The sequence below is a fragment of the Perna viridis genome, chromosome 5 (assembly GCF_037379345.1).
Source record: "Perna viridis isolate PV_CMFRI_1.1 ecotype Kerala chromosome 5, ASM3737934v1, whole genome shotgun sequence".
Taxonomy (NCBI): Eukaryota; Metazoa; Mollusca; class Bivalvia; order Mytilida; family Mytilidae; genus Perna; species Perna viridis.
In genome coordinates this window covers 4,357,900-4,380,594 of record NC_142449.1, presented here as the reverse complement: position 1 = coordinate 4,380,594, position 22,695 = coordinate 4,357,900, and the positions used below count along the sequence as shown (strand labels likewise).

Sequence of the window (22,695 nt, the reverse complement as noted above, 5' to 3'; positions counted from 1 at the left end):
AAAACTAATTGAAAAGGACGAAATTTAGTGATGAAAAAACTGAGGCAGAGTGTGTTCTCAAATCACTAAAATATAATAAAAATATCAAAATACCCATTGCCATTCAGCAAAGTTCTCTCTTTCATTTGATATTAATTTCATTTTAATAGATGCAATAGTTTTCACAAACATTCAACGACAAATCAACTTTATGAACCTATAAAAAAGTGATTTTTTTTTGTCATTTGTCTAAAACGACATTTTGAACTGGAAAATATTTACTTTCCTATTATATCATGTAAATAGAAAATATTTGTTACTGCCATTTACCAATCTTATATCTTTAATTTGATACATCACTATTCAAAATCGATCCTGTTCCTCGCACGTTAAAGAACGCTACTGTGGTATTCTCCCGGAGTAGGAACCATAGGGCTCCGCCACAGGATGCTAAATTGCCCGACACTACCCACCTCTCCCTATTTTCAGTGGCAATCAAAATTTGTCGTCCCCATTGTCCTTGTGTCCCATCCTTTTTTCATTTCATCATTTCATGTTCATTTTATCACCAATTTCATGTTCATCGTCTGAATATAGCTGAAATATTGCTGATCGGACGTTAAAACCCAACAAACAAACAAAACAAATGTGGTTTTTACAAATATTTTTGTTAAGTTACCCAACATTTAACAGAGAAAATTGCCTAATAAATAGTCAAAAAACAAGGGCAGAGCTATATATAGATTATTACAAGTGACTTCTCATTCTAATATACACTCCCTGGTGTGATTAAGAAATCTGCAAATTGCACAGTAAGATGTGAACATGTAAGGTTTCCACTTAAGATTTTTATAAGTATTTCCATAATGAAATATTGGTTCAGAAATCAGAATTGCAGCGAACAACTGCAGAAATCTAGTCCAGTTATCAATCACATCTCAGCAACTTTAAAGAGGCTGAACCACAATCAGAATGGCTTAATTATTAAGAAGCTGCAAGATGAAAATAGTTTTGCTTAATTAAATTAATTAAAGCAAAAATAATCACACTTACTTAAATAAGTTCGTAAAGTTGTTTTTATACCAACGTTATCCTAATGTTAAAATGGTAATTTCAATTTTTTTACTTATTTTTTTATACTTAATACAATTTATGGCATACCCTTTGAGAAAAATAACAGTTTCCGCTTTTCATATCATGGGATTGGATCACCTTAATTCAGTTTGATGCCTGTGCTTATATTCAAACTATGGGTTAGTTGAATCAGAGACCTATGATTACGGGTCTATGGTTGAATCATTACGGTTGTATACATACTACGATACAAGGACTTATATCATTCTACTCCATTTTGGAGTTTTGCTGTTCAATCTTAATCTGTCGGGTGTTAGACTTATTAAACTTCCGGTTCTTCTGTGGCCTTTAGATGAACTTACATAATGAGAGTAAAGTTGTGAATTACTCCTTTTTGTCAGGCATTTCTTGTACCTTTTCTCATCTAAATTTCTCTTAAACAACCGTAATCATTCCATAAGATGATTCGTTACGATAACTGAAAAATCGCAAACTCTGAAGTTACCAGATTGTTATCTTCGACTGGTTTCCTGCTGAAAATTTTGACAACATTTGCCATATGGTAGCTTACGTTCACTTGATAATTTAGCAGAATCATTTGATTTTTTTTTGTACAAATAGTAGGTGAGTTTAGGAGAGTTCGTGTTGTCATTAGATACATGTTATTTGTTTCTTGTAGGAAAAAAAAACTCATCATAACATTCTCATTTTAAAGATTACAAATGTAAAGTGTAATAATATGAGGCAGGTGAAACCTGAAACGCTCCCGAAGAAACAGTTGTTACCACTTTTAGTGGCTTGGTCCTGTCCTTTTACATTTGTTTCATCTGTCCATTTTAGGACAACCATTCTTCAGAATATTGCATTATTCCATGAATATTAATTTTTTATTGCCATAACCAACTACCAAATGTGTTGAAACATCACAAATAATAAACCATAATCATTATCATTGTACCCAAAGTGCGTAAGAGGATCTTACATTAAACAAGACAAGGATTTTAGTAGTACACAGGATTGGAATCTCACATTGTATCTCGTGTGTTGAGATTTAATCACAGTGGTGGATCCAGGGAGCTTGCGGCCCAGGCCTCCCATAGAAAATTGCAATTTTTGAAAATTGTTGAAAAATTGTCTGATACCCTCAGAATGCAAGATTTTAGGTTTAATATTTCAAAATTTCCTTGGGGACATGCCCCCAAACCCCCTAGCAAATTCGGATCAGTTCGTGATCCTCACTGGTGTTCCTGTCAAGAAATTCTGTTTGGGGCCCCCTTACCTAAAACTCTGGATCTGCCACTGAATCATACTCATCACTTATATTTTCAAGTTTCTTTTAATTGTTGGTTAATAATCTCAATATTTGGTGATAAAGCACAGATTGTTTTCGGAAAAAATTCTATATACATCAGTCATTACCTCAGTTTCAGAAAAATGTTAACTTCAAGTCAAATTTCGGAACCACAAGGGAGGAGTTTGAAATTCAAATTAGCATCATAGCCTTCATGACCACTTACAGCAGGATGTCATCATTTTTACAATGTGGTAAAAAGAACTGGATATCTGCAGATTACGTAACTACATGGTTTTCAACAAAGTTCTTATATATACCAATAAATACCATACTATTTGAACCTGACAAATCTGTTTAGGAAAATATGGAACACTGACACCATCCCCAGTGATTGGACTAAAGGTCTAATTGTAAAATTACCAAAGAAGGGGGATCTGCAAGTATGTGACAACTGGCAGGGTATCACCTTATTGTCTTCTGTAAAATACTACTATCTAGAATAGAACCATACACCAACCAAAAACTCAGAGAAGAACAAGCCAGATTTCAAAGAGGCGGAGGATGTGTAGACCAGATCTTCACTCTGAGAAACATCATTGAACAATGCATTGAGTGGAATAATCCTCTTTACATCAACTTTATTGACTTCAAAAAGGCCTTCAATAGTATGAATAGAGATACGCTGTAGAAGATATTGTAACATTATGGATTACCACCAAAGATAATTACCATCATCAGAAAGTTCTATGATGGCTATGAGTGCTGTGTTATCCTTAATAACAGCGCATCTGATTGGTTCCAGGTTGAGTCAGAAGTAAGACAGGGTTGCATCATCTCACCTATTCTCTTTCTCCTGACCATTGACTGGGTAATGAGAAAAACAACAGACAGACCAAGAGGAATACAATGGGACCTGATGTCACACCTTGAAGACCCTGATTTCGTTGATGACCTAGCCATTCTCTCGACAAACTTTAAGAATATGCAAGAAAAATCAGACAACCTAAACAAATTTTCCTGCCAAACAGGCCTTAACATCAGTACTACGAAAACAAAAGCAATGAAAATCAAAGCTAACTCATCACCAAAATTCAATATCGGAAAAACCCCAATAGAGTTTGTAGAAGAATTTACTTACTTTGGAAGCTTGATCAGCACTGACAACGCTGCCCAGAAGGACATCAAAGCTAGCCATCCTGCGTCCTATCTGGAGATCCAACTTATACTTGTTGAAAACTATGATCAAACTCTTCAACAGTAATGTGAAATAAGTTTTACTATATGGATCTGAGTGCTGGAGAATCATCCAAAGTGATCTAAAGAAAATTGAGAGTTTTTACTATGGATGCCTATGCAAGATATGCAAAATCTTTTGGCCAAACAAAATATCAAATATCAAACTGCTCCAAAAAACAAATTGCAAGAACATCAACATTGAGATCAAAGAAAGGAGGTTGAGATGGTTAGGGCATGTTTTTCGTATGGACCGGCAACGGTTACCTAAAGTTGCCCTCAGATGGACCCCACCTGGAAGGCGGAAGCCTGGTAGGCCAAAAACAGCCTGGCCAAGAGCAGTGGAGGCTGAGCTGAAACAGGATGGATATACGTGGGGAGAAGCCCAGAAGATAGCCAAAGACAGACCCAGGTGGAGGGAAACAATTGCAGCCTTATGTCTCACTGGAGACGAAGAGGATTAGATAGATAGACCATACTATTTGAACAAAATTAGCTTTAGGTCAATATTCGGGATCATGAGGGAGGAGTTTGAATCTTTCAAATTAGTTTTGCTTTATATCTACTATACAAATCTAGTCAAAATTTGATCAAATGAAAGCATTGATATCACAAAAGAAATGAAGGCTACAGCAATAAAACTCCTTATATACATTGTACACCTTCAGACTATTTCTGATCAATTTGAAATAAACTTTATGATGATTGTTCAGGTTTTGAAGAAGGAGTTTGAATTTTAAATGAAGAGGGATACCGCCCTCAAAGGCGGGGCTATGCAGTCAGGAGTCAAAACCAAGCACATAAAAGCATTGATATCACAAAAGCAAGGAAAGCTATTGCTATAAAACCCCTTAGATACATTGTACACCCTCTGACCATTTCTGATCAACTTGAAATAAATTTTATGATGATTGATTGGGTTTGGAAGAAGGAGTTTGAATTTTAAATGAGGAGGGAAAGACAGCCCTCGAAGGTGGGACCAGGCAGAAAATTTATTTAAGAGATTTAGGTCTTGAATTGAGATATTGATCAAATCAGAACATTGAAATAGTGTGGAGGTAACTTGAGGTGGGATATTTTTCATTTTTTTCAAACCATTCGGGTCAGAATATTTACATTTATCATGATGAAATGTTGAAGTGATGGAAATTGTCCAGCATTAACAGGACACACTTGGCATCAACAAAATGCATCATGAGTAATCTCACTGCTAATCACCCCACGCAACATATTTATTAACATATAAAAGTGCACAAGATTCCAATCCTTCTCTATTTCAACTCCTTGAACAAGTGCACTTTATATGAGCAAAGTAATAGTTTGGACTGTTCATATAAAGTGCACTTGTTTAATGTTAGATCCTCTTATGGAGATAAATGCAAATCAGAAAGCAACAGATCTACATATACGTTAGCTGAAATACGACAATATGCATATGTTTAAGCCATTGAAAGGGGGCGCTATAACAATATACCAAAATAGAGCAATGACTTGTCTCTGTTGTAATTGAAGAAGAAATTAATTTTTTGACAATGTGTGATGCTTATAAAGGTACAAGAGAAAAGCTAGTATTTAAATTTAACAAACCGTTTAATAAAAATGTATCAGAGTTATCTACCATCTATAATGTGCTTAACAGCAATTTATCTGTAATATTTTCTCAAATCCATATAGAAGAATGTCTTCAAATTAGACAAAATAAAAGATAAGACTTGCCAATCATGGACCCTCTTGGGTAGAAAAAATTAATAATGCAATGATTACTGTAACAATGGCTTTCGAAAATGTGCAGATATATAATATGATCATGAATTATCCTCAAAGCAGGTGGGATTGTAGTCTATAAAAAGTATTTCTACTCACCGGTTGTTCTCCTAGAGCTGTATATTCTGTGTGATTGTTGCTGTTTAATATAATAAACTGGTCATAAATAACTATATATAATTTGTCAATTAGTTTATTTTTATCTAAATATACGTTTGTTTCACTCTTTCAACTATTTGTAAATGCTCCCCTATTAAACAATTATTAACGTTTCTTAGATTACAAGTGAACTATTTTTAGAGTGGAATTTTGTGGAAAATATTATGTGATAAAGTTATATGACATGATTTTGAATAGTTTTATGAAAGAAGATGATTTACATTTTCATATTACTAAAAAAAAAAATTTTTCAAGTTGCAAAATTATGAATTCACAGACAAAATTTGAAATATTTATCTCAATTAAACTCTTTTTTAGAACCAAAATTTTATATAAAAACGAAGTTCTATGGTTTTGAAAATTAATTAACATCCTAAAATTGTTCATTATTTATCGTGTAGTATTATTTGGAAACCACTTTTACATGGAAGTCTGATTTTTAACTTAGCTCAGATCCCTTAGTCCATGGGTTGGAAGGGTCCACCATGCACGCACAACTCATCAACTTCATGGTGATTATTTTCAGGTACCTTTATACCTCCCATTACTGAATCAATTTGTCACCAAAGAATATTTTCAGATTCTTTTTCAGTATAAGCCTATAAGTACTCCAATTTGTCAAAAAGCAAAGATTTTTGTGACTCAATTGTTCGAGCTTCTAAGTCTTCCTGGTACAGCATGTGTAAGGAAGCTAAATACATATAGGTAGCTTCATGTAGCCCATTGTCTCAGCTTTACAATAGTGCAAAGAAAGTTACAGTAATACTTAGGGTTTAAGAGTAAAATGAAAAGAATGAATCACCTATCCCACAAAAAAATTTCTTAAATTGACATATTTTTCAATGTCTAAACCCCTAGAGTATTTATGCTTCAGTATAAAATGGCTTATTTGGTATTTTCTGTTTGGTATTATCACAATTAATACTTCTGGGACTTCTGGACTTCTGCTTTTCTAGAAACACCCGCAGAGTTGCTCATAAATAGTCAAGTCTGGGGTAGACAAAAGAGGAAAGGAAAACTATGACATATTGAACAAATCAGTTCTCATGGTGCAGATGAATACACCATAACGATCCATGAGTTTATGATGACGATCATTGAACTTTTGTAGTGATGACTTCAGTCTTGTAGCAACATAACTCTGTTCCAGAAGCCCAATTGTAAGAAGTTTGGTGCAATACAAAAAGTCTGCGTAGTTATGGCAAGCTCTGGCATAACATATGAGTTGTGATATGAAAACTCCATACGCAGGTGCTTAAGGGATGTTGCCACAGATGAAAGGAAAGTTGACAATTCTGAATGAAAAGTAATCATGTTTGTTGTAAAGTTTGGTCAGTAGTTTCCCTTTACCATTGATCTTTAAGTGTAGGTCAAGATATGAGGCTGACTTCACAGTGTCTGTAGTATCCTGTATCACAAGTTCTTTGGGGTAGATGTGATGTATCTAAGGGTAGCTGAAATCACATTTTGGTTGATGAGTGGGGTTTGGTGCTCAGGGGATTATCTCATCTCACATACTATCTCCATTAGATTAAAATATGCATCAGCAAACAGGATGATTATCTTGACTAGTCTTTTGGATATCAATAAAAGTTACAAAGTCATGTGTTGACATTTCCAAGAGTTTTGTCTACAATTATTATCCCAATGGTCTCACAGTCTGCCATTGAACCAAAGTGATGTGTTGATGTGTCCAACAGTCTAGTCCATCAATTATTATCCCAATGGTCACACAGTCTGACAGTCTTATGTACTGGTATATGTATATTTCCCAATGTTTGTATGGAGTAGTTCCCTTGCAAATGAATTCTAATCACCTGATTTTTTTCCCTGTCAACCTAGTTCATGCCAAAATTTTAAGAAATGTCAAACAAATTTCACTTTTTGATAATTTTAGAGGTATGGAAGGCCAGGAGAGCTCTGGTAGATTTGGGAGGTTGTCAGAGAAGCAGGCTATTACAAATCCAGCCATTGAGAACCATGACCTATGTAACAAGAATTCTACCATACACAAATTTCCAAAAAGATATATTGTGGCTTTCATGGCTTTCCTTGGTTTTTGTAAGTACATGTATTATTTATAATTCATTTCTCATGTATACAGAAAAATCCAAAAATTTTGTTATATTTGATTTGCAAACATGCAAAATACATGTATTTAAGATTTAAAAAAAGTAAATATTTCACATTCATTATTGAATAATTAATCATGTACATGTGTCTGGGAGAACAAGTGAAATTTTTACAGACTGAAATTTACAAAAGAAACAATAAGTGGAAAAGTATGAGATACAGTACAACATTAATAGTGTCATCATGTATTTATTGATTTGATGCAGTCATTGATAAACAGATTTCCCAAAGAATGATTAAAGTTTTGAAAATCAAATTTTCCATTGATTTTCAGTACTAAAGCACAGATTAATAAATATTCTTTTTTTTTATAATTGTAAAGTAGAAAAATGTAAAATGCTGTCTAATTTGAATTGTACTATGTAATCGATGCTTACAATAAAACAGAAACACTGTCATGTTCTGACATATTTAAGTTGACCTTTTACATAGATATCCATTGTTATTTTTATTTGATGTATATTGTAGGTAATATTTATTCCCTGAGAGCAAACCTAAGTATAGCCATTGTTGCCATGGTAAAGAGATCAGGACAGAATAGCACTGCCAGTTATCAAGTAAGTTTTTATTACAATGTAAACACTGTGGGCCTAAGTTAGTCATGAAGGAAACTGTGTACAGTATGTAAAGTAGTAAGCCTAAACAAAAACCAGACTAAGATCCTCTAAAAGGGTAAAACATGAGACAAAAATATAAATGGTAATCATACAACCACAATTCATGTAACTTTGTGTAAATTTTTTAAGATAAGTGAACTTTCTCTAAATTTAGATCAGTGGCTTAACACTGGGTCAGTCTTTCTAGAAAATTGCAAGTAATTTGCCTGATGTGTATACCAATTTGTAATGTCACCAAAAATATACAGAAACATCAAAATTTAAGTAAATGGACAAAACTTGAAAAGAACACACAGAAACAGTCTACATACAGAGTAACTAATAATCATATATAAAAACTGGAAAACAAGACGTCACACAAGCACTTGAAAAATGAACTGCCACACAGAAGTGAAATTGATATCAGATGCTTTGAAAGGGTAGTCATGTCCTGTCCACCATCAGCACACATCAGATTGCAAGTGAGAAAAATCCAGTAACAGCCTAGCTACAATAATGTAACACCAACCACACACTTCGTTAAGGCAGAACTACAAAGAAGTTCCACAAAAAGCAGCAGAGCCACACTAGGTGTGATTCACACCTTGATAATATCAGCTAATTTAACGATATTTCATGATGTGAATAATTTTGGAATGATGGAGCACACCATGAAATAGACAAATTAAATGTCAAAGATAAAAACATATAGAAAACTATTATCTTGGACAAGTTAACTTGTGACTTTGGGATGTAGATTCATCAAAAATTAAAATTAGCATGTTTTACTGTGTTAAGACAACTAATACTATGTATTTCAGGGTGATTACCCAACATTTGATTGGACAACCAAACAGGAAGGGATGGTTTTATCTGCTTTCTTCTATGGCTATATCTTCACTCAACTACCAGGAGGTATATTGTATGTTCTTTCATTGATTATCAACCAAGAACAGGAAATAATTGTCAAAAGAAAATAAGAAACAGTGAATAAAAACAAAATATACTAATGGAAAAAAGAAACTGTACATTCCAGTTCTAAATCAATAGTAACAAAACTTCAGGTGCACATAAAACCCTTAAAATTTGAGATATTTGCTTGATTTTTACACTATGCCGAGGTAATGGATGTAGATCAGTTGTCTGCAAAAAAATGAAAAAAATTGTGATTTCCAAATTCTGAGATTCCAAAAAACACTTTTTTATCTAAAAACTGAAAATGTATTACAATACAACACTTGATTACTGTTTTATATGGGAATTAGTATCTCAGATAATTCACAGCATTATTGAAAAAAAAATGCTTTAATGGGTTTGATAAGGAAGCACATTATCTTTGTTTTGTTTTGTTTTTTTTTCAACAGGTTTCCTTGCCAACAGAATAGGTGGGAAGTATTTATATGGTGGAGGTATATGTGTAACAGCCTTACTTACCATACTAACCCCTTTGTTAGCCAAAGGAGGGGTATATGTACTCATCACCGTCAGAGTAATTGAAGGATTGTTTGAGGTAAAGCATTGATTCATATTACTAGCAATATGGTTAAATTTTATTTATATGTATAGACATGTGCATTTATTTGAATATAACAACTGCAAAGATGTGGGCTATAGTCATTCTATTTTTCTTTTTTCTTGTCTTTTCTGTCACTCATAGTTTCTCACTGCTCCTTGTTTAATGATTTGGTCTCCTGTAAACAGGAGTTGTTCTCCTCTTAATTCAATTTCTGTTGAAAAATTCTTTAATTTTGAAGACAAAAACACATCTACTCATTTAAAAAAAATTACATAGTACAGAAGTTTTATAAGCTTTAATTTCATATGAGGATTTTTGCACTTAGTGAGTATAGTTTCTACTTGTTTCAGGGAGTGACATATCCCTCTATCCATGCTATTTGGGCAAACTGGGCTCCTCCCATGGAGAGGACTAAGTTAGCTACTATAGCATTTTCAGGTATGGTTACAATTATATATATATATATTAATATGATTTTAAGCTAAGCCTTTAATGGACGGAGCTCAATGTGTGCCCTCAAACTACCTTTAGGCTGTACAAATTATAATTGGTTTGCCTTTCTGACTGTCACTATTATAATAGCATTCAAATTGTTTGCTTGTGAATATGCAGTTTAAACATGCTTTTTATTCAAAACTTATTCTGGAAAATCACAAGTACCAAAACAGCCATGAAAAGTGCTGTGAATCTGTCGTCTTTAAACCTTTTATGTATTTACCTGTTGTGGACGGCCGGTTAAATTTTTGTTAATGGTGCACCACCATGTTGCTGTGGGTGAAGTCTCATTCAGGGAAGAGAATGTATGAGACTTTCATCTGGGAAAGATTAATACATTTCTACACAGCCAATAATTTCCAAATTATTATTAAATAAATATAAAATTGTATCCATTGATGTATTAAAAAAAAATTTCTTCACTTCAGTCAGAATATTTGCTGATGCTTTGTCCATATTATCGTATGTTGTCTTTTCTCACTTATGAGTCAATGATATTCCAATTTTTAGCCATTTTAGATTTATTTTTCTTACCAATTGATGAAATAAAACAAGCAATGTTTGTGAGTTAACAATAAAATATCTTATAATACATGTATCTTGTAAATACAAAGGAATAGCCTTACCATGGCATTTTATTACACAATTTATTTAAAATTTAGAAAAATAGAATAAAAAAATGCAAGAAAATGCAAGATTTAGGAAATCTGAGACGCCCTGGAGCAAATCAATGTTCTCAATGTAGAGCCTTGTTAATGAATTTGAAATCTTGCCTTTGGGTACCTTGAACTCCAAATAATGTTAGATTGCTAGTACCTTTTTCGCAGAAGGCGAGATAAAGAATAGGTGAAAGAAAGATACAGTTTTTGTTTATGCATAAGAGCACATTCCAGATGATCATTTAAATAAACTGAATTCTTGGTGAATGTAAGAAATCAGTATGTTCAGGAAAATAAGGCAATTGTCACTAATGGTTTGATAATAGTGAAGATTTTTTATTATTTTGTAAGGTTCATATATAGGAACAGTGATATCAATGCTAGTGTCGGGATACATGCTGGAGAATGGGTTAGGATGGCCTTCTATTTTCTATCTTTTTGGTAAGTTATGTTTCAGTTTACTCCAAATATCAAATTCAAGACATTTTAATGGTTTATACATGTATATAAGTGTTTTGGTAGGTTTTTCAGAAATTTGTAACAGTTTTAATAAACTACAACAAATGATCAAACCCCTTTTTAAGGATGTACTGCTATTAATAAGATTAAGACTAGTGTATTGTAAATATTAAAATAGAATAATGTCTTCCAAGTACAATGTACAAGCATTAAATCCATATATAATGTTTGAATAAATTAATATTCAATATTGAATATAATGTCTTAACATGGATATCAGTTTTCTCAAAAGCAGAAGAATATTCATAGAAAAGTGTCTTTGAAAACTGCTTTTTTTTAAAGAGTAATCAAGGGAACCAAGGTTATAGCGGTAATCAAAAGAATATAATCCAGGGACAAAGACCAGACATGGAAAACAGACACATACAACGAAGAACATAAAGTAACTAAAATCATACATACAAAGTAACAAAAGTAAATGAGCAACTCGGACTCCACTAAAAACTGGGAGCATGGACCAGGTGCACCGGTAGGGTAAGCGTCCTCTGCTTTTCTAGAAACACCCGCTGAGTTGCTCATAAAAAGTCAAGTCCGGGGTAGACAAACGAGGAAAGGCAAACTATGACCCGTTGAATAAATCAGTTTTCATGATGCTGATGGATACATCATAACGATCTACGAGTTCATGATGACCACCATAAAACTTCTGTAGTGATGAAAATTGATAATTGTAATGATAATTGTAATGAAAATCCATTTATTACATAACTTCTTTATACATATCAGGTGGTTTAGCTGTATTGTGGTTTGTATGCTGGTGTTACTTTATATCAGAATCTCCATCCAAACATACTACCATTACCAATGCTGAGCTGGAGTACATACAGGCACATATAGGGTATACAGATGAACAGACACAGGTGAGAATATTTATATGTTGTATGTTTGAGATGGTTACTATTGGAAGGTTTTTACACCTATTATGATTTGTTTTGATACATTATCTGTTCACTTCAAGGAGAACTACTTTTAAAATAGATACATAATAGATAAATTCTACAGAAGTCTTTTTGTACTCAACTTGAAAAGTGGGTGGTACGTAGTGATCAAGCTGTCTGTCCATTCTTCTGTCTTACTGTCTGTTCACTCTTCCATCCCCAGTTCTAATCCACAACACAACTCCTCTCAGACCACTGAATGGAATTTGACGAAACATTCACACATTCTTTATCACATGATGGAATTGTGCAGTCCCAATTTTGTTTTTTGATCTGAATGAGTTTTGAGGTTTCCTGATGCAAACAATGGACTTAATCGTTCCTCAATCAACCATCCTCTTATCTACAATGTCTCTAAAACCATTGAATAGAATTTGATGAAACTTGTGCCAGTGTGTGCATCCTTTTTTGTTTTTTTCATATGAATTGACTTTTGGGGTTTTCTGCTTTGTCTTTGGTTGATAAATATTGGACTATCTTCTAATTCACAACTCCTCTAAAACTGGCAGTGGAATTCCATTAGGCTTTCACTCATTCTTTATTGTTTGTTTGTTGGGGTTTAACGTCCGAGCAGCAATATTTCAGCTATATTCAGACGGCACTCATTCTTTATCACAGGATGCTATTGTGCACATTCTATTTTCTTCTTCCCTCGGAATGGCTTTTGGATTTCCTACATGATTTCTAAGAATGGGATGGGGTATAGGCAAGTGAGCTTTCAGTACAGTTTTTTCTAGTTTTCTGATAATTACATTGTACATGGCAAGTAAATTTAGATGTTAATGTGCTCATATACAAAGGTTATTTGTGGTGGAATGAGATTTGAAAAATGAAGAAAAAAAATATGTTTTCTTCTACACTCTGTTATTACCCTGCCATGAATAGTAATAAAAACACCATCACAGAATTTATATATGTTTTATTTCATTCTGAATATAGTCAAAGTTTTAAACATCTCCCATTTCTGAAATTGTTTTTCTTAGAAAAGTTTGAAAATAGCCAAATTTATATGAGGTGACTGAACAGTTAAAAATCAGATTTCTGTCTTTAGGTGAAAATAGCCAAAGATATTTGAGGTGACTGAACAGTTAAAAAGCAGATTTCTGTCTTTAGGTGAAAATAGGCAAAGATATTTGAGGTGACTGAACAGTTAAAAATCAGATTTCTGTCTTTAGGTGAAAATAGGCAAAGATATTTGAGGTGACTGAACAGTTAAAAATCAGAATTCTGTCTTTAGGTGAAAATAGCCAAAGATATTTGAGATGACTGAACAGTTAAAAATCAGAATTCTGTCTTTAGGTGAAAATAGCCAAAGATATTTGAGATGACTGAACAGTTAAAAATCAGAATTCTGTCTTTAGGTGAAAGTAGCCAAAGATATTTGAGATGACTGAACAGTTAAAAATCAGAATTCTGTCTTTAGGTGAAAATAGGCAAAGATATTTGAGGTGACTGAACAGTTAAAAATCAGATTTCTGTCTTCTGGTGAACATGTATGTCAATTTTTCAAATAAATCCTGTGCAAAAAAGGACATTCTTGTAGGTACAAAAAAAGTTACTTTAAAATTCACAAGATAATTATTATTAAAACACTTCTTATTATAAAAATACAAATATTTTTTTCCTGTAAGCAATTTCAATATTTAAAATATTTAATTTTTTTTCCTTTGGAATGTAGCATTATAAATTTACTAATCATACACATAACCCCTTCAAAAACAAATCCTCAACATCTTGCATCCTTGCATTTCCTTTAAATGATTGTCAAATCAGTAGGCATATTTGATATCAGCCAGAAAGATTTAACAGATCAGTAGGAATAGTTGATATCAGCAAGATAGATTTAACAAATCAATAGGAATACTTGATATCAGTGAGAAAGTTTTAACAAATCTGTAGGAATGCTTGATATTTGCAAGAAAGATTCTACAAATCATCACAATAATTATGATTTCTACAGTTTATTGTATTACATAACTATTTTGTTTTTCAGAATCTCTTACCTCCATGGCTTGACATATTTAAATCACCAGCAGTTTGGGCTATTGTAGCTGCACATTTTGCAGAGAACTGGGGTTTTTACACCTGGCTAACAGAACTTCCATCATTCATGAAGCATGGTCTAAGGTTCACTATAGATAAGGTACATGTCTGTATGAAGCATGGTCTAAGGTTCACTATAGATAAGGTACATGTCTGTATCAGTTTATTATATTTCAATTAGACATTAATCATTTGATTTTCTTTTGGGTAACTTGTACTTGTGCTTTTGGGTAACTTGTGCTTGTGCTTTTGGGTAACTTGTGCTTGTGCTTTTGGGTAACTTGAGCTTGTGCTTTTGGGTAGCTTGAGCTTGTGCTTTTCATGCATACCACACATTTTTTCCCTGTGGCAAAATGTAGGCCAGATTATTTTTTTACTTTTTCACTTTCAAAACAGCTTAAGTTAAAATGTAGACTTGTGTCAAGTCCCTATTTTGAAATTGATTCTATATTCTGTAGTTAGTTTCTAATGATAACACTTTCATGATAAAATAAAAATTATCTTTAGTAAGAAATCCATATTTTTCTTAAAGGTTTTTTTTTATTTTTAAGAAATATTAATGAAAAAAAATCAGAAAGGAACTCTAAAACTTGCCTTGAAAGAAGGCTTGATTTACCCTAAAAAATCATGTAAATAGAATGTTGTTTGATGTGTATCAGATTAGAAATATTTATAGTATGTGATTATGCTTCATTATTTTCCAATGAATTTGTAATTACCTTAGTAATTATTTACATTTTTACTATGCTTATTGCCTTATATTAGTTTTAGTCACCAATTGTTAAACATATTGATTTTAGGCCGGTTTTGTTGCTGCTTTGCCTTACTTAGTGATGGGACTGGTAGTTATGACATCAGGAGCTGTAATAGATTTTTTCAGACAAAGGAGTACAGTATCAACTACTATTATCAGAAAAATCTGTACATGTGGAGGTAAATATCTGAATCAGTCTGTACATGTACATATGGAGGTGTATATTTCAATCAATCTGTACTCATGGAGGTAAATATTATAAACAGCTGCGCTTTAAGCACATGATACACCCGTTGCCCTTTTAACTTGTCCTTATGCTTTTAATGAATTTATATGATCAACTAGAAATACTGTGAATACCCTCCCCAACCCCACCCCCCCCCCCAAAAAAAAAGTAAATAAAAAATTTGGCATTATTAAGGCTACCAACAATTTTAACTATGTTTGTTGTCTAGATTTTTCACCCATACATTCCTATCTTGTTTAAAACACACATTTTTCTTACTCATGGAGGTTATCATTTAGTCAATCTGTTCTTTTGGAGGTGAGCATTTAAATCATTCTTTACTCGTGGCGATAAACATTTAAGGCAATATGTACTTGTTGAGGTTAACATTTAAGGCAATATATACTTGTTGAGGTTAACATTTAAATCATTCTTTACTCATGGAGGTAAACATTTAAATAAATCTGTACTCATGGAAATAAACATTTAAGGCAATATGTACTTGTTGAGGTTAACATTTAAATCATTCTTTACTCATGGAGGTAAACATTTAAATAAATGTGTACTCATGGAAATAAACATTTAAGGCAATATGTACTTGTTGAGGTTAACATTTTAAAAAATCAATCTGTAACTTAGAAAACACTGTATTTTAGGAGACAATTTGTACTTCAGAGCATAAACACTAGAAAAACCTGTTTTTTTTAAGTGCATTACAATTAACTTATCTTGACTCATTTAAGTACACCTCAGCGATGTACTTCTGTAAGTATAAAGCTAGAAACCTGTTGAAAACAAAGTTAAAATAAGGATAAATTGAAAATGAATACTGGCTTTGATATATATACCATAGTAACCATATCCAAAGGTCTGTTGGTATCACACAGGATCTTCTGGTACTACCATTCAATCCATCTGATGGTAATTGTTTTATTTTACTTTCATTATTTGTCATAACAGACTTAAGATAGGGTTTTTAAATGCACTTGAAGATCATAGTATTTACTATCATACATTGTGTATTCTTTTCCAGCTTTCTTGTTCCAGATGATATTTATGGTATCAGCTGGATATATAATGACCCCCACAGCGGCTGTAGTATGTTTGACCTTAGCTGTAGGACTTGGTGGTTTTGCATGGGCAGGATTTAGTGTTAACCACCTTGATATAGCACCTCAGGTAATAATTCTCCATTCTTCCTCCTGTTGTTATGGTATGTATATTTTGAAGTATGTTTTTCCTTCTGTCTATAACACTCTTTTTGACATTCATGATCTTACTATGCATACTTTGTATACACATTGTCCTAGCAAAATGTAGAATAGTTTTGATTTGTAATATCAAGATTACTGTGGAATATTATTAACCTTATGAACACTAACATTCTTTAACCAAGAAGTGAGTTTGGAATAAAAGTTCATCATATTATTGAGTATTTGTACTATGTTGATTTGATTAACAGTATTCCCTACTTGCGGAGCTCGGGATGCAGCCATATTTTATCCTGTTTTTGCAGAGTTACCTCCCGTAAGAGCAGGTATAATTTTGAAGTCTCTCTAATCGATGTTAAGATATGGGTGCAGAAAAAAGAGGTAACTCAAATGAAAATGGAATCCCCAGCAGACAAACACAATGGTGTTTCTAAAATTTACAGGGTGTTTCATTTTGTTGGTAGTTTACATAAGGATGATTTTCATTTGTATCTCGGGTAAAGAAAATTTATGGCAGGGTCAGTAGAACGAGAAATTCCCTTTTGATTTCGATATTTTCTAAAGTATCGTCGAATTTGGATGGAAAACCTTACGTTTAGACAAATAGACACCTGCTCCAATGGGAGATATATGTTGACAAAATGTTGGTCTGCAATTCAAGAATATCGAAAACTGGTGTGACAACGAACATATCCTAAACTTGTTTCTGTTAAAATGGTGTTATCATGAACGTGTCCAAGGCTTGTGTTTGTCATTATAGTGTAAGGATGAACATATTGAAGGACTGTTCTTGTTATAATTGTACCAAAACTTTTTTTTTCTTCAGGTACGCTAGTGTTATAATGGACATATTTTACACTTGTGCTTTTTCAATATGCCAGTTTTTAATGGGTTTATCCAGCACTTGTTACTTTTCAGTATGCCTGTTTTTAATGAGCTTATCTAGCACTTGTTATTTTTCAGTATGCGAGTGTAATTATGGGTATATCCAACACCTTTGCTACCATCCCTGGTATAGTTAGTCCAGGGCTGACAGGAGTTATTGTTACTGACAAGGTATCTATCATTTCTTTATTTGGTATACTCTGACATACCTTTCAACACTACTTTAAACTTCAGGTGCCAGGTAAGGTACTCATTATGTCCCATACCTGTGAAACTTTTGAAGGCTTAAAAGTGGAAGACATCTCTAAAAGGGAGAATTAACATAATCAAATTTTTCATAAAAAAAAACAACACTTTATTGAATTAGCAAATTGTAGCAATTTGAAACAGAGTGATACCACTCAGTAAAATCTAGCTAGACCTTTTTGATTTAGGTAGAAATCTGCCCTATGTTATACAAGTATGTAAAATATGACTTATTTATATAATATAGGGCAGATGTCTACCTAGAGATCTAATTGAAGAGACCTAGCTTGTTTTGTATTGGAACTGGTATCACTTTTTTCAAAATTGCTATGAGCTAAAAAGGCATAAATCATTTCTTTTTGTATGCTCAAATGTTAACAAATTCCTATCGACTATGTGAAAAGGTTTCAATAGTTGATCATGATTCAAAAATTCTCCCTCCCCAGAGTCAAATTTGGTTAAAAAGAGGGAATTTGACAGGTATATTACTAAAAAGTAAATGAATAAGTACCAGTAATAAAATGATTGCCTAGTAATAAAGTAATAACCCCTGACTTAAAACACTGATGTACACTTCATGTTAATTATTCCATTATTAAGTTAGACTAAGACAAATATATAGTTCACCATTGGAAGATTACCCTATATTGGAATGATTAGGTTGTTATATAAGTTCTGTCATTTCAGCCTATGATACGTGCATGACTTTGTGTTTTTAGGAAAATGTAGGACAGTGGCAGATAGTATTCTATATAGCTGCTAGTATTTACTTAGTAGGAGCCATTATATATGCAATCTTGGCATCTGGTAACAGACAGAAGTGGGCAGAGGTCCCTACAGGGTATTTGTCTCAAATGGATGCAGATATTGATAAGGATTTGTGAGGTTGCTATACAATAGCCAGGTTTAAGAAAAGTGTTGTTGTTGTCCAAGTATGTTAATTAGGTTATGAGAGACTGACACTGCCTGGTTGATATACGCAACAGTTGGGATCAATCAAACTAGTCTTCTACAAGCATTTATATATAACTGTTGTTCAATGTGCAGTATTTCCTTAGTATTTAGTATTCTAACTCATATATGTTTTATGTTATTTTTAGAATTGTCGTTGTTTTGTTGTAACCTGTTCATATGTTAAAGGTGCTTCATTACTTCCATTGATTGCAATGGAATTCTTTTTCAATGCTTCCTATCCTATTATTTTTTTTTGTTCAATATTTTTACCAAACTGTATTGTTTGGTTTATTCTGAGACAATCTTATCCTGCAACATTTGCAGAAATATGAACAGTTGTTTTGTTTACACTAGTAAGGTCCATAAACTTTAGTTATTCCATAACCATTGTTAACTTTTTATTTTGGACAATTTTGTTATTTTATATGACAGTAAAAGGTTTGCCATGGTCTTATTTGAATTTCAGCTTCAAATCACTTCATTGTTGTCAAAACATGTCACAAAAATAGAAACGGCAATCTCCTGCTTTATACCATTTGAAGAGGGAGATATTTTTTAAGGTTAATACCTATGGTTTCTATCAGTATTGTTGTTTTTCATTATGTTTTCTTGCCATTTTTTCACTGTGATGTTATTGGTTTGTCAAAAGCATTTTTTTGTTTTTCATACCATACCTTTTTCATACTACTACTACAACATTTAAATTATGATCTGATGTCAGTCAAAATCATATACACACATATCTATATTTTTGTTAATCTTTAGTTTTTCATTATTTACACTGTTCATTATAAGACACTGTGCATACATATCAATTATTTATGACATATTTGTTTTTGCCAAAATGATTTCATTTTTGTTTGTTTGTTTTTTGGCAAGTTTGCTGTATTTTGAGTTGCCAAAAGGGCTATTTTTAAAGTTAGATATGTTTTTACTAATACATGTGTACACAACAGAAATTGCAATGGCTGAATGTAAATGTTTTTTGCCATGTTCTATGAAATGAAATGTTTTTATTACTTTTATTCTTTCTATTTAAGACATCTAGCTACATTGTTGGTAATTTATGACTTAAGAGGAATTCTTCTTTGTAGGTGTAAGATATCTAAAACTCTGCACTTATTTCATCAGAACTAATGGATTGACTGTTTCCATTCTGACATCTTGTCTTAAAATGAATGACCTTCTCATGTTAAAAAATGTTTAATTATTTCCATGATACATAAAAGTAAGTTTTTTTTTTATGAATTACTGGATGGGATCACATTGTTGTAGTCTGTAAACAATGTGGTACTTATGTACTTTTAACTTCTATTGTGCGAGTATAATTTTGCGTGTAACATATTTTGCTGATTTAACTTTTTTGTCATTTTATTAAGAGGCTTTTTTTTTTTTCAGGTGTACAATTTTTCATTTGTTAAAATTTTATTATTTAATTATATGTTTACTTCCAAGAGCCATTATATTTTTTTATACACTTCGACATTAAAAACAGTTTGATGATATTAAAACTCAATACCATATCATCAAGGTCTTTTTACATATAGTTCTGATTATATTTTTTTTCTGGTATTTTTAGCCGTTAGAAAAAAAAACATTTCGCATGCATAAATTATTGTGATGTAGTCAAACATAATTTTAACTTAAGCAATATTTTTTCCTCATTAGTTGTGTTAAAAATTTTATAATGCAAGGTCAAATTTGCAATTTTAATTTGCAACAATAGAAACATCAAAATAATTTCTAAACTAAAAGTAGTTAGTTTATGCACTGCATGTTTTAGACATTTTTATCTATCTAGAACATGACTCAATAAGTATAAAAAGTTTTAGGGATAAATAAAAATAGCAGAGCCCCAAACTTTGAAGTGAAAAAGTGAAAAGTTGAATGCACTTTTTAAAAACAGTCCAAACATTATGGTCTGGTATGAGATTAAAGGCTCTAGAGAGCCTGAATCGCTCACCTGATCAAAAATAGTCTTTGTAGCTTTCTAAAGCTGGACTTTTGACCTTAGCATACTATTGTCACAAAAATCATTTAATCAATACAGAGCATCTTAAATTATCCACCCACTTTTCATATCATAAAATAAATCTCTGTCATTTTTTGACTCTTCAAGGGCAATAACCCCAACATTGATAAACAAGTCTTTATGAAAATTTCGGTATAGGTCTGTCTAACCATGCTGATTGATTCCCCCACCTAGAAAATAAGGCTAAACACTTTGGTTTTCATGTAATTTCATCAAGTCATCAAGTTTTAGTAGTGGTGGCCATGTTTCCGACAGATAAAAAATTGTTAAGGATATTCTAACAAACAATCATGCCATGTTTGATTACAATCCATCCTACAAGTTGTCTAAGATTTTTAAAAAATCCATTTCAGGACCCATAAATCATTCATTTGTCAAAGGATCTGACGTTTTCAGCATAGGTCAATCCCATTATCCCCACAAGGATTGTTAAAAATACCTTAAGGAACATATATGCGAAGTTTGGTTACAATCTGTAGAGTAGTTTCAGGGTAGAAGATGTTTGAAAAAGTTTACAGATGACAACGAACACAGTGATGGCAATACCTCACATGGCCTTTTGGCCAGGTGAGCTAAAAAAGCTGAATTTCATTTTTAACTGTAAAATTTGTATATCGAAATCAACTGGGCATAAGAGCACTTACATAACATTTTTTTTTTAAATTTCAATTTTCAAGGGAGATAACTTTAACAATATTAGTAAATCTTCATTGATTTTCAAACTGATTGAAGCATTTCATGAGTTACCCGATATAAATTTTATCCAAATCTGTTGAGAAATGTAGGCATGAGAGTACATGTACTTACAAGATGTGATGGTTGGATGGATGCACGGAAAACTACCCTTGACCAGCAATATTGCACTCAAACATTCACCTTTGCCCAGTAATGCTGCACTCAAACATTCATTTTGCCCAGTAATGTTGCACTCAGACATTCACCTTTGCCCAAAAATGTTGCACTAAAACACCCACCTTAACCCATCAATGTTGCTTATTGCTTGGGGGGAGTATGTACGCCATTTAAAACAAATCTATATTGAACTTTCAGTAATGCAGATCCCCAACAAAAGTCACCAAAAGAAAGATTTGTAAGCATGCCAGTCAGACCTTTACAATATAAATTTAAGCTGTGTTTATGATATGATTTGAAACCGAAATGTGTCTTGTACAAAAGACTAGCATGTTATATGTAATGAAATATTTTGTTATAGATTCTAAGCATATTGTTAATTTATTTTGTATATTTATTGTTATAAATATATTTTGTTATCTTCTTTTTGAAATTTATTAAATGTTGTATGACCTTTTATTCTCTTTTTTACTCAATATCAAGCCTTAACTTATAGTACTCTTTTAAGGTGTCAGGCTGGAAGAATTTTTTCTCTTTAAAATCGGGGGTACCCTTTCAAAAGAAGGAGTAATACATTAAAGTATGAGATAAATAAAGATTTGTTTTGTCGCAACAAATCATGAAAACAGTAATATTAAACTGAGTAACTTTTGTATTTAAATTATAGGGTTTGTATTGTTACAAATCAACAGAAATAAAAAAATATCAAAACTGGGAAAAAATTTGTGGCATAGATTGCTGTCTATGAATATCAAATCTACATGTTAAAAGTTAATACAATTAAATGGATGAAAACATAATATGAATTAACTTAAGCTATGGGTTTTGTCATCAAAAAGGAGCTTTGTGGCCAGGAAGCAACTGAACTAGAAATACTAGAAATCTCCTACAGTGGGACTTTAATCCTGAGAACCTTTCACTTAAATCATAACCCCACCTTTTGCAGGGATTTTCCTTCAACCACATCTCTATTTGATTCCTAATCTTCTAATGAAATTTCATCCAATACATCAAATAGTTGTACTTGCTGATGGTCACATAAAAAATCTGAAGTTGAGTTATCTCCTGGCATTAATTCCCTCACTTCATACACATCTACATACAATGTCTAACCTTCCTATTAAATTTCATCA

The 22,695-nt window shown here is 32.4% G+C and overlaps 1 protein-coding gene across 4 annotated transcripts; it reads left to right on the top strand.

Moving 5' to 3' along the window:
- The first annotated feature begins 1,405 nt into the window (after nucleotides 1-1,405).
- Nucleotides 1,406-22,021, top strand: LOC148615670 (sialin-like). 4 transcript variants are annotated; one of them, XR_015922025.1, is made up of 13 exons: nucleotides 1,406-1,677; nucleotides 7,401-7,564; nucleotides 8,105-8,193; nucleotides 9,054-9,147; nucleotides 9,597-9,742; nucleotides 10,099-10,186; nucleotides 11,254-11,343; nucleotides 12,148-12,281; nucleotides 14,353-14,502; nucleotides 15,203-15,405; nucleotides 16,416-16,561; nucleotides 17,557-17,649; nucleotides 18,444-18,489. XR_015922025.1 is itself a non-coding variant. In XM_088582148.1 (13 exons), exons 2-13 carry the CDS (start codon nucleotides 7,405-7,407, stop codon nucleotides 18,606-18,608), a joined length of 1,488 nt encoding a protein of 495 aa, XP_088438274.1. In that variant the 5' UTR covers nucleotides 1,406-1,615; nucleotides 7,401-7,404; the 3' UTR covers nucleotides 18,609-22,021. The 4 variants fall into 4 exon arrangements, 3 of the variants coding, with proteins under 3 accessions (XP_088438274.1, XP_088438273.1, XP_088438272.1); XM_088582148.1 differs by having other exon boundaries at nucleotides 1,406-1,615; nucleotides 15,203-15,335; nucleotides 18,444-22,021; XM_088582147.1 differs by having other exon boundaries at nucleotides 1,406-1,673; nucleotides 15,203-15,335; nucleotides 18,444-22,021.
- The last annotated feature ends 674 nt before the right edge of the window (nucleotides 22,022-22,695 follow it).

What these genes read in the sequence shown, in the direction of transcription:
- LOC148615670 (XM_088582148.1), top strand. Translation starts at nt 7,405, where the DNA reads ATGGAAGGCCAGGAGAGCTCTGGTAGATTTGGGAGGTTGTCAGAGAAG. An exon ending in TAAGGTTCACTATAGATAAG is followed by an intron (nt 14,503 to 15,202) that starts GTACATGTCTGT and finishes TATTGATTTTAG; the next exon opens with GCCGGTTTTGTTGCTGCTTT. An exon ending in AAAAATCTGTACATGTGGAG is followed by an intron (nt 15,336 to 16,415) that starts GTAAATATCTGA and finishes ATTCTTTTCCAG; the next exon opens with CTTTCTTGTTCCAGATGATA.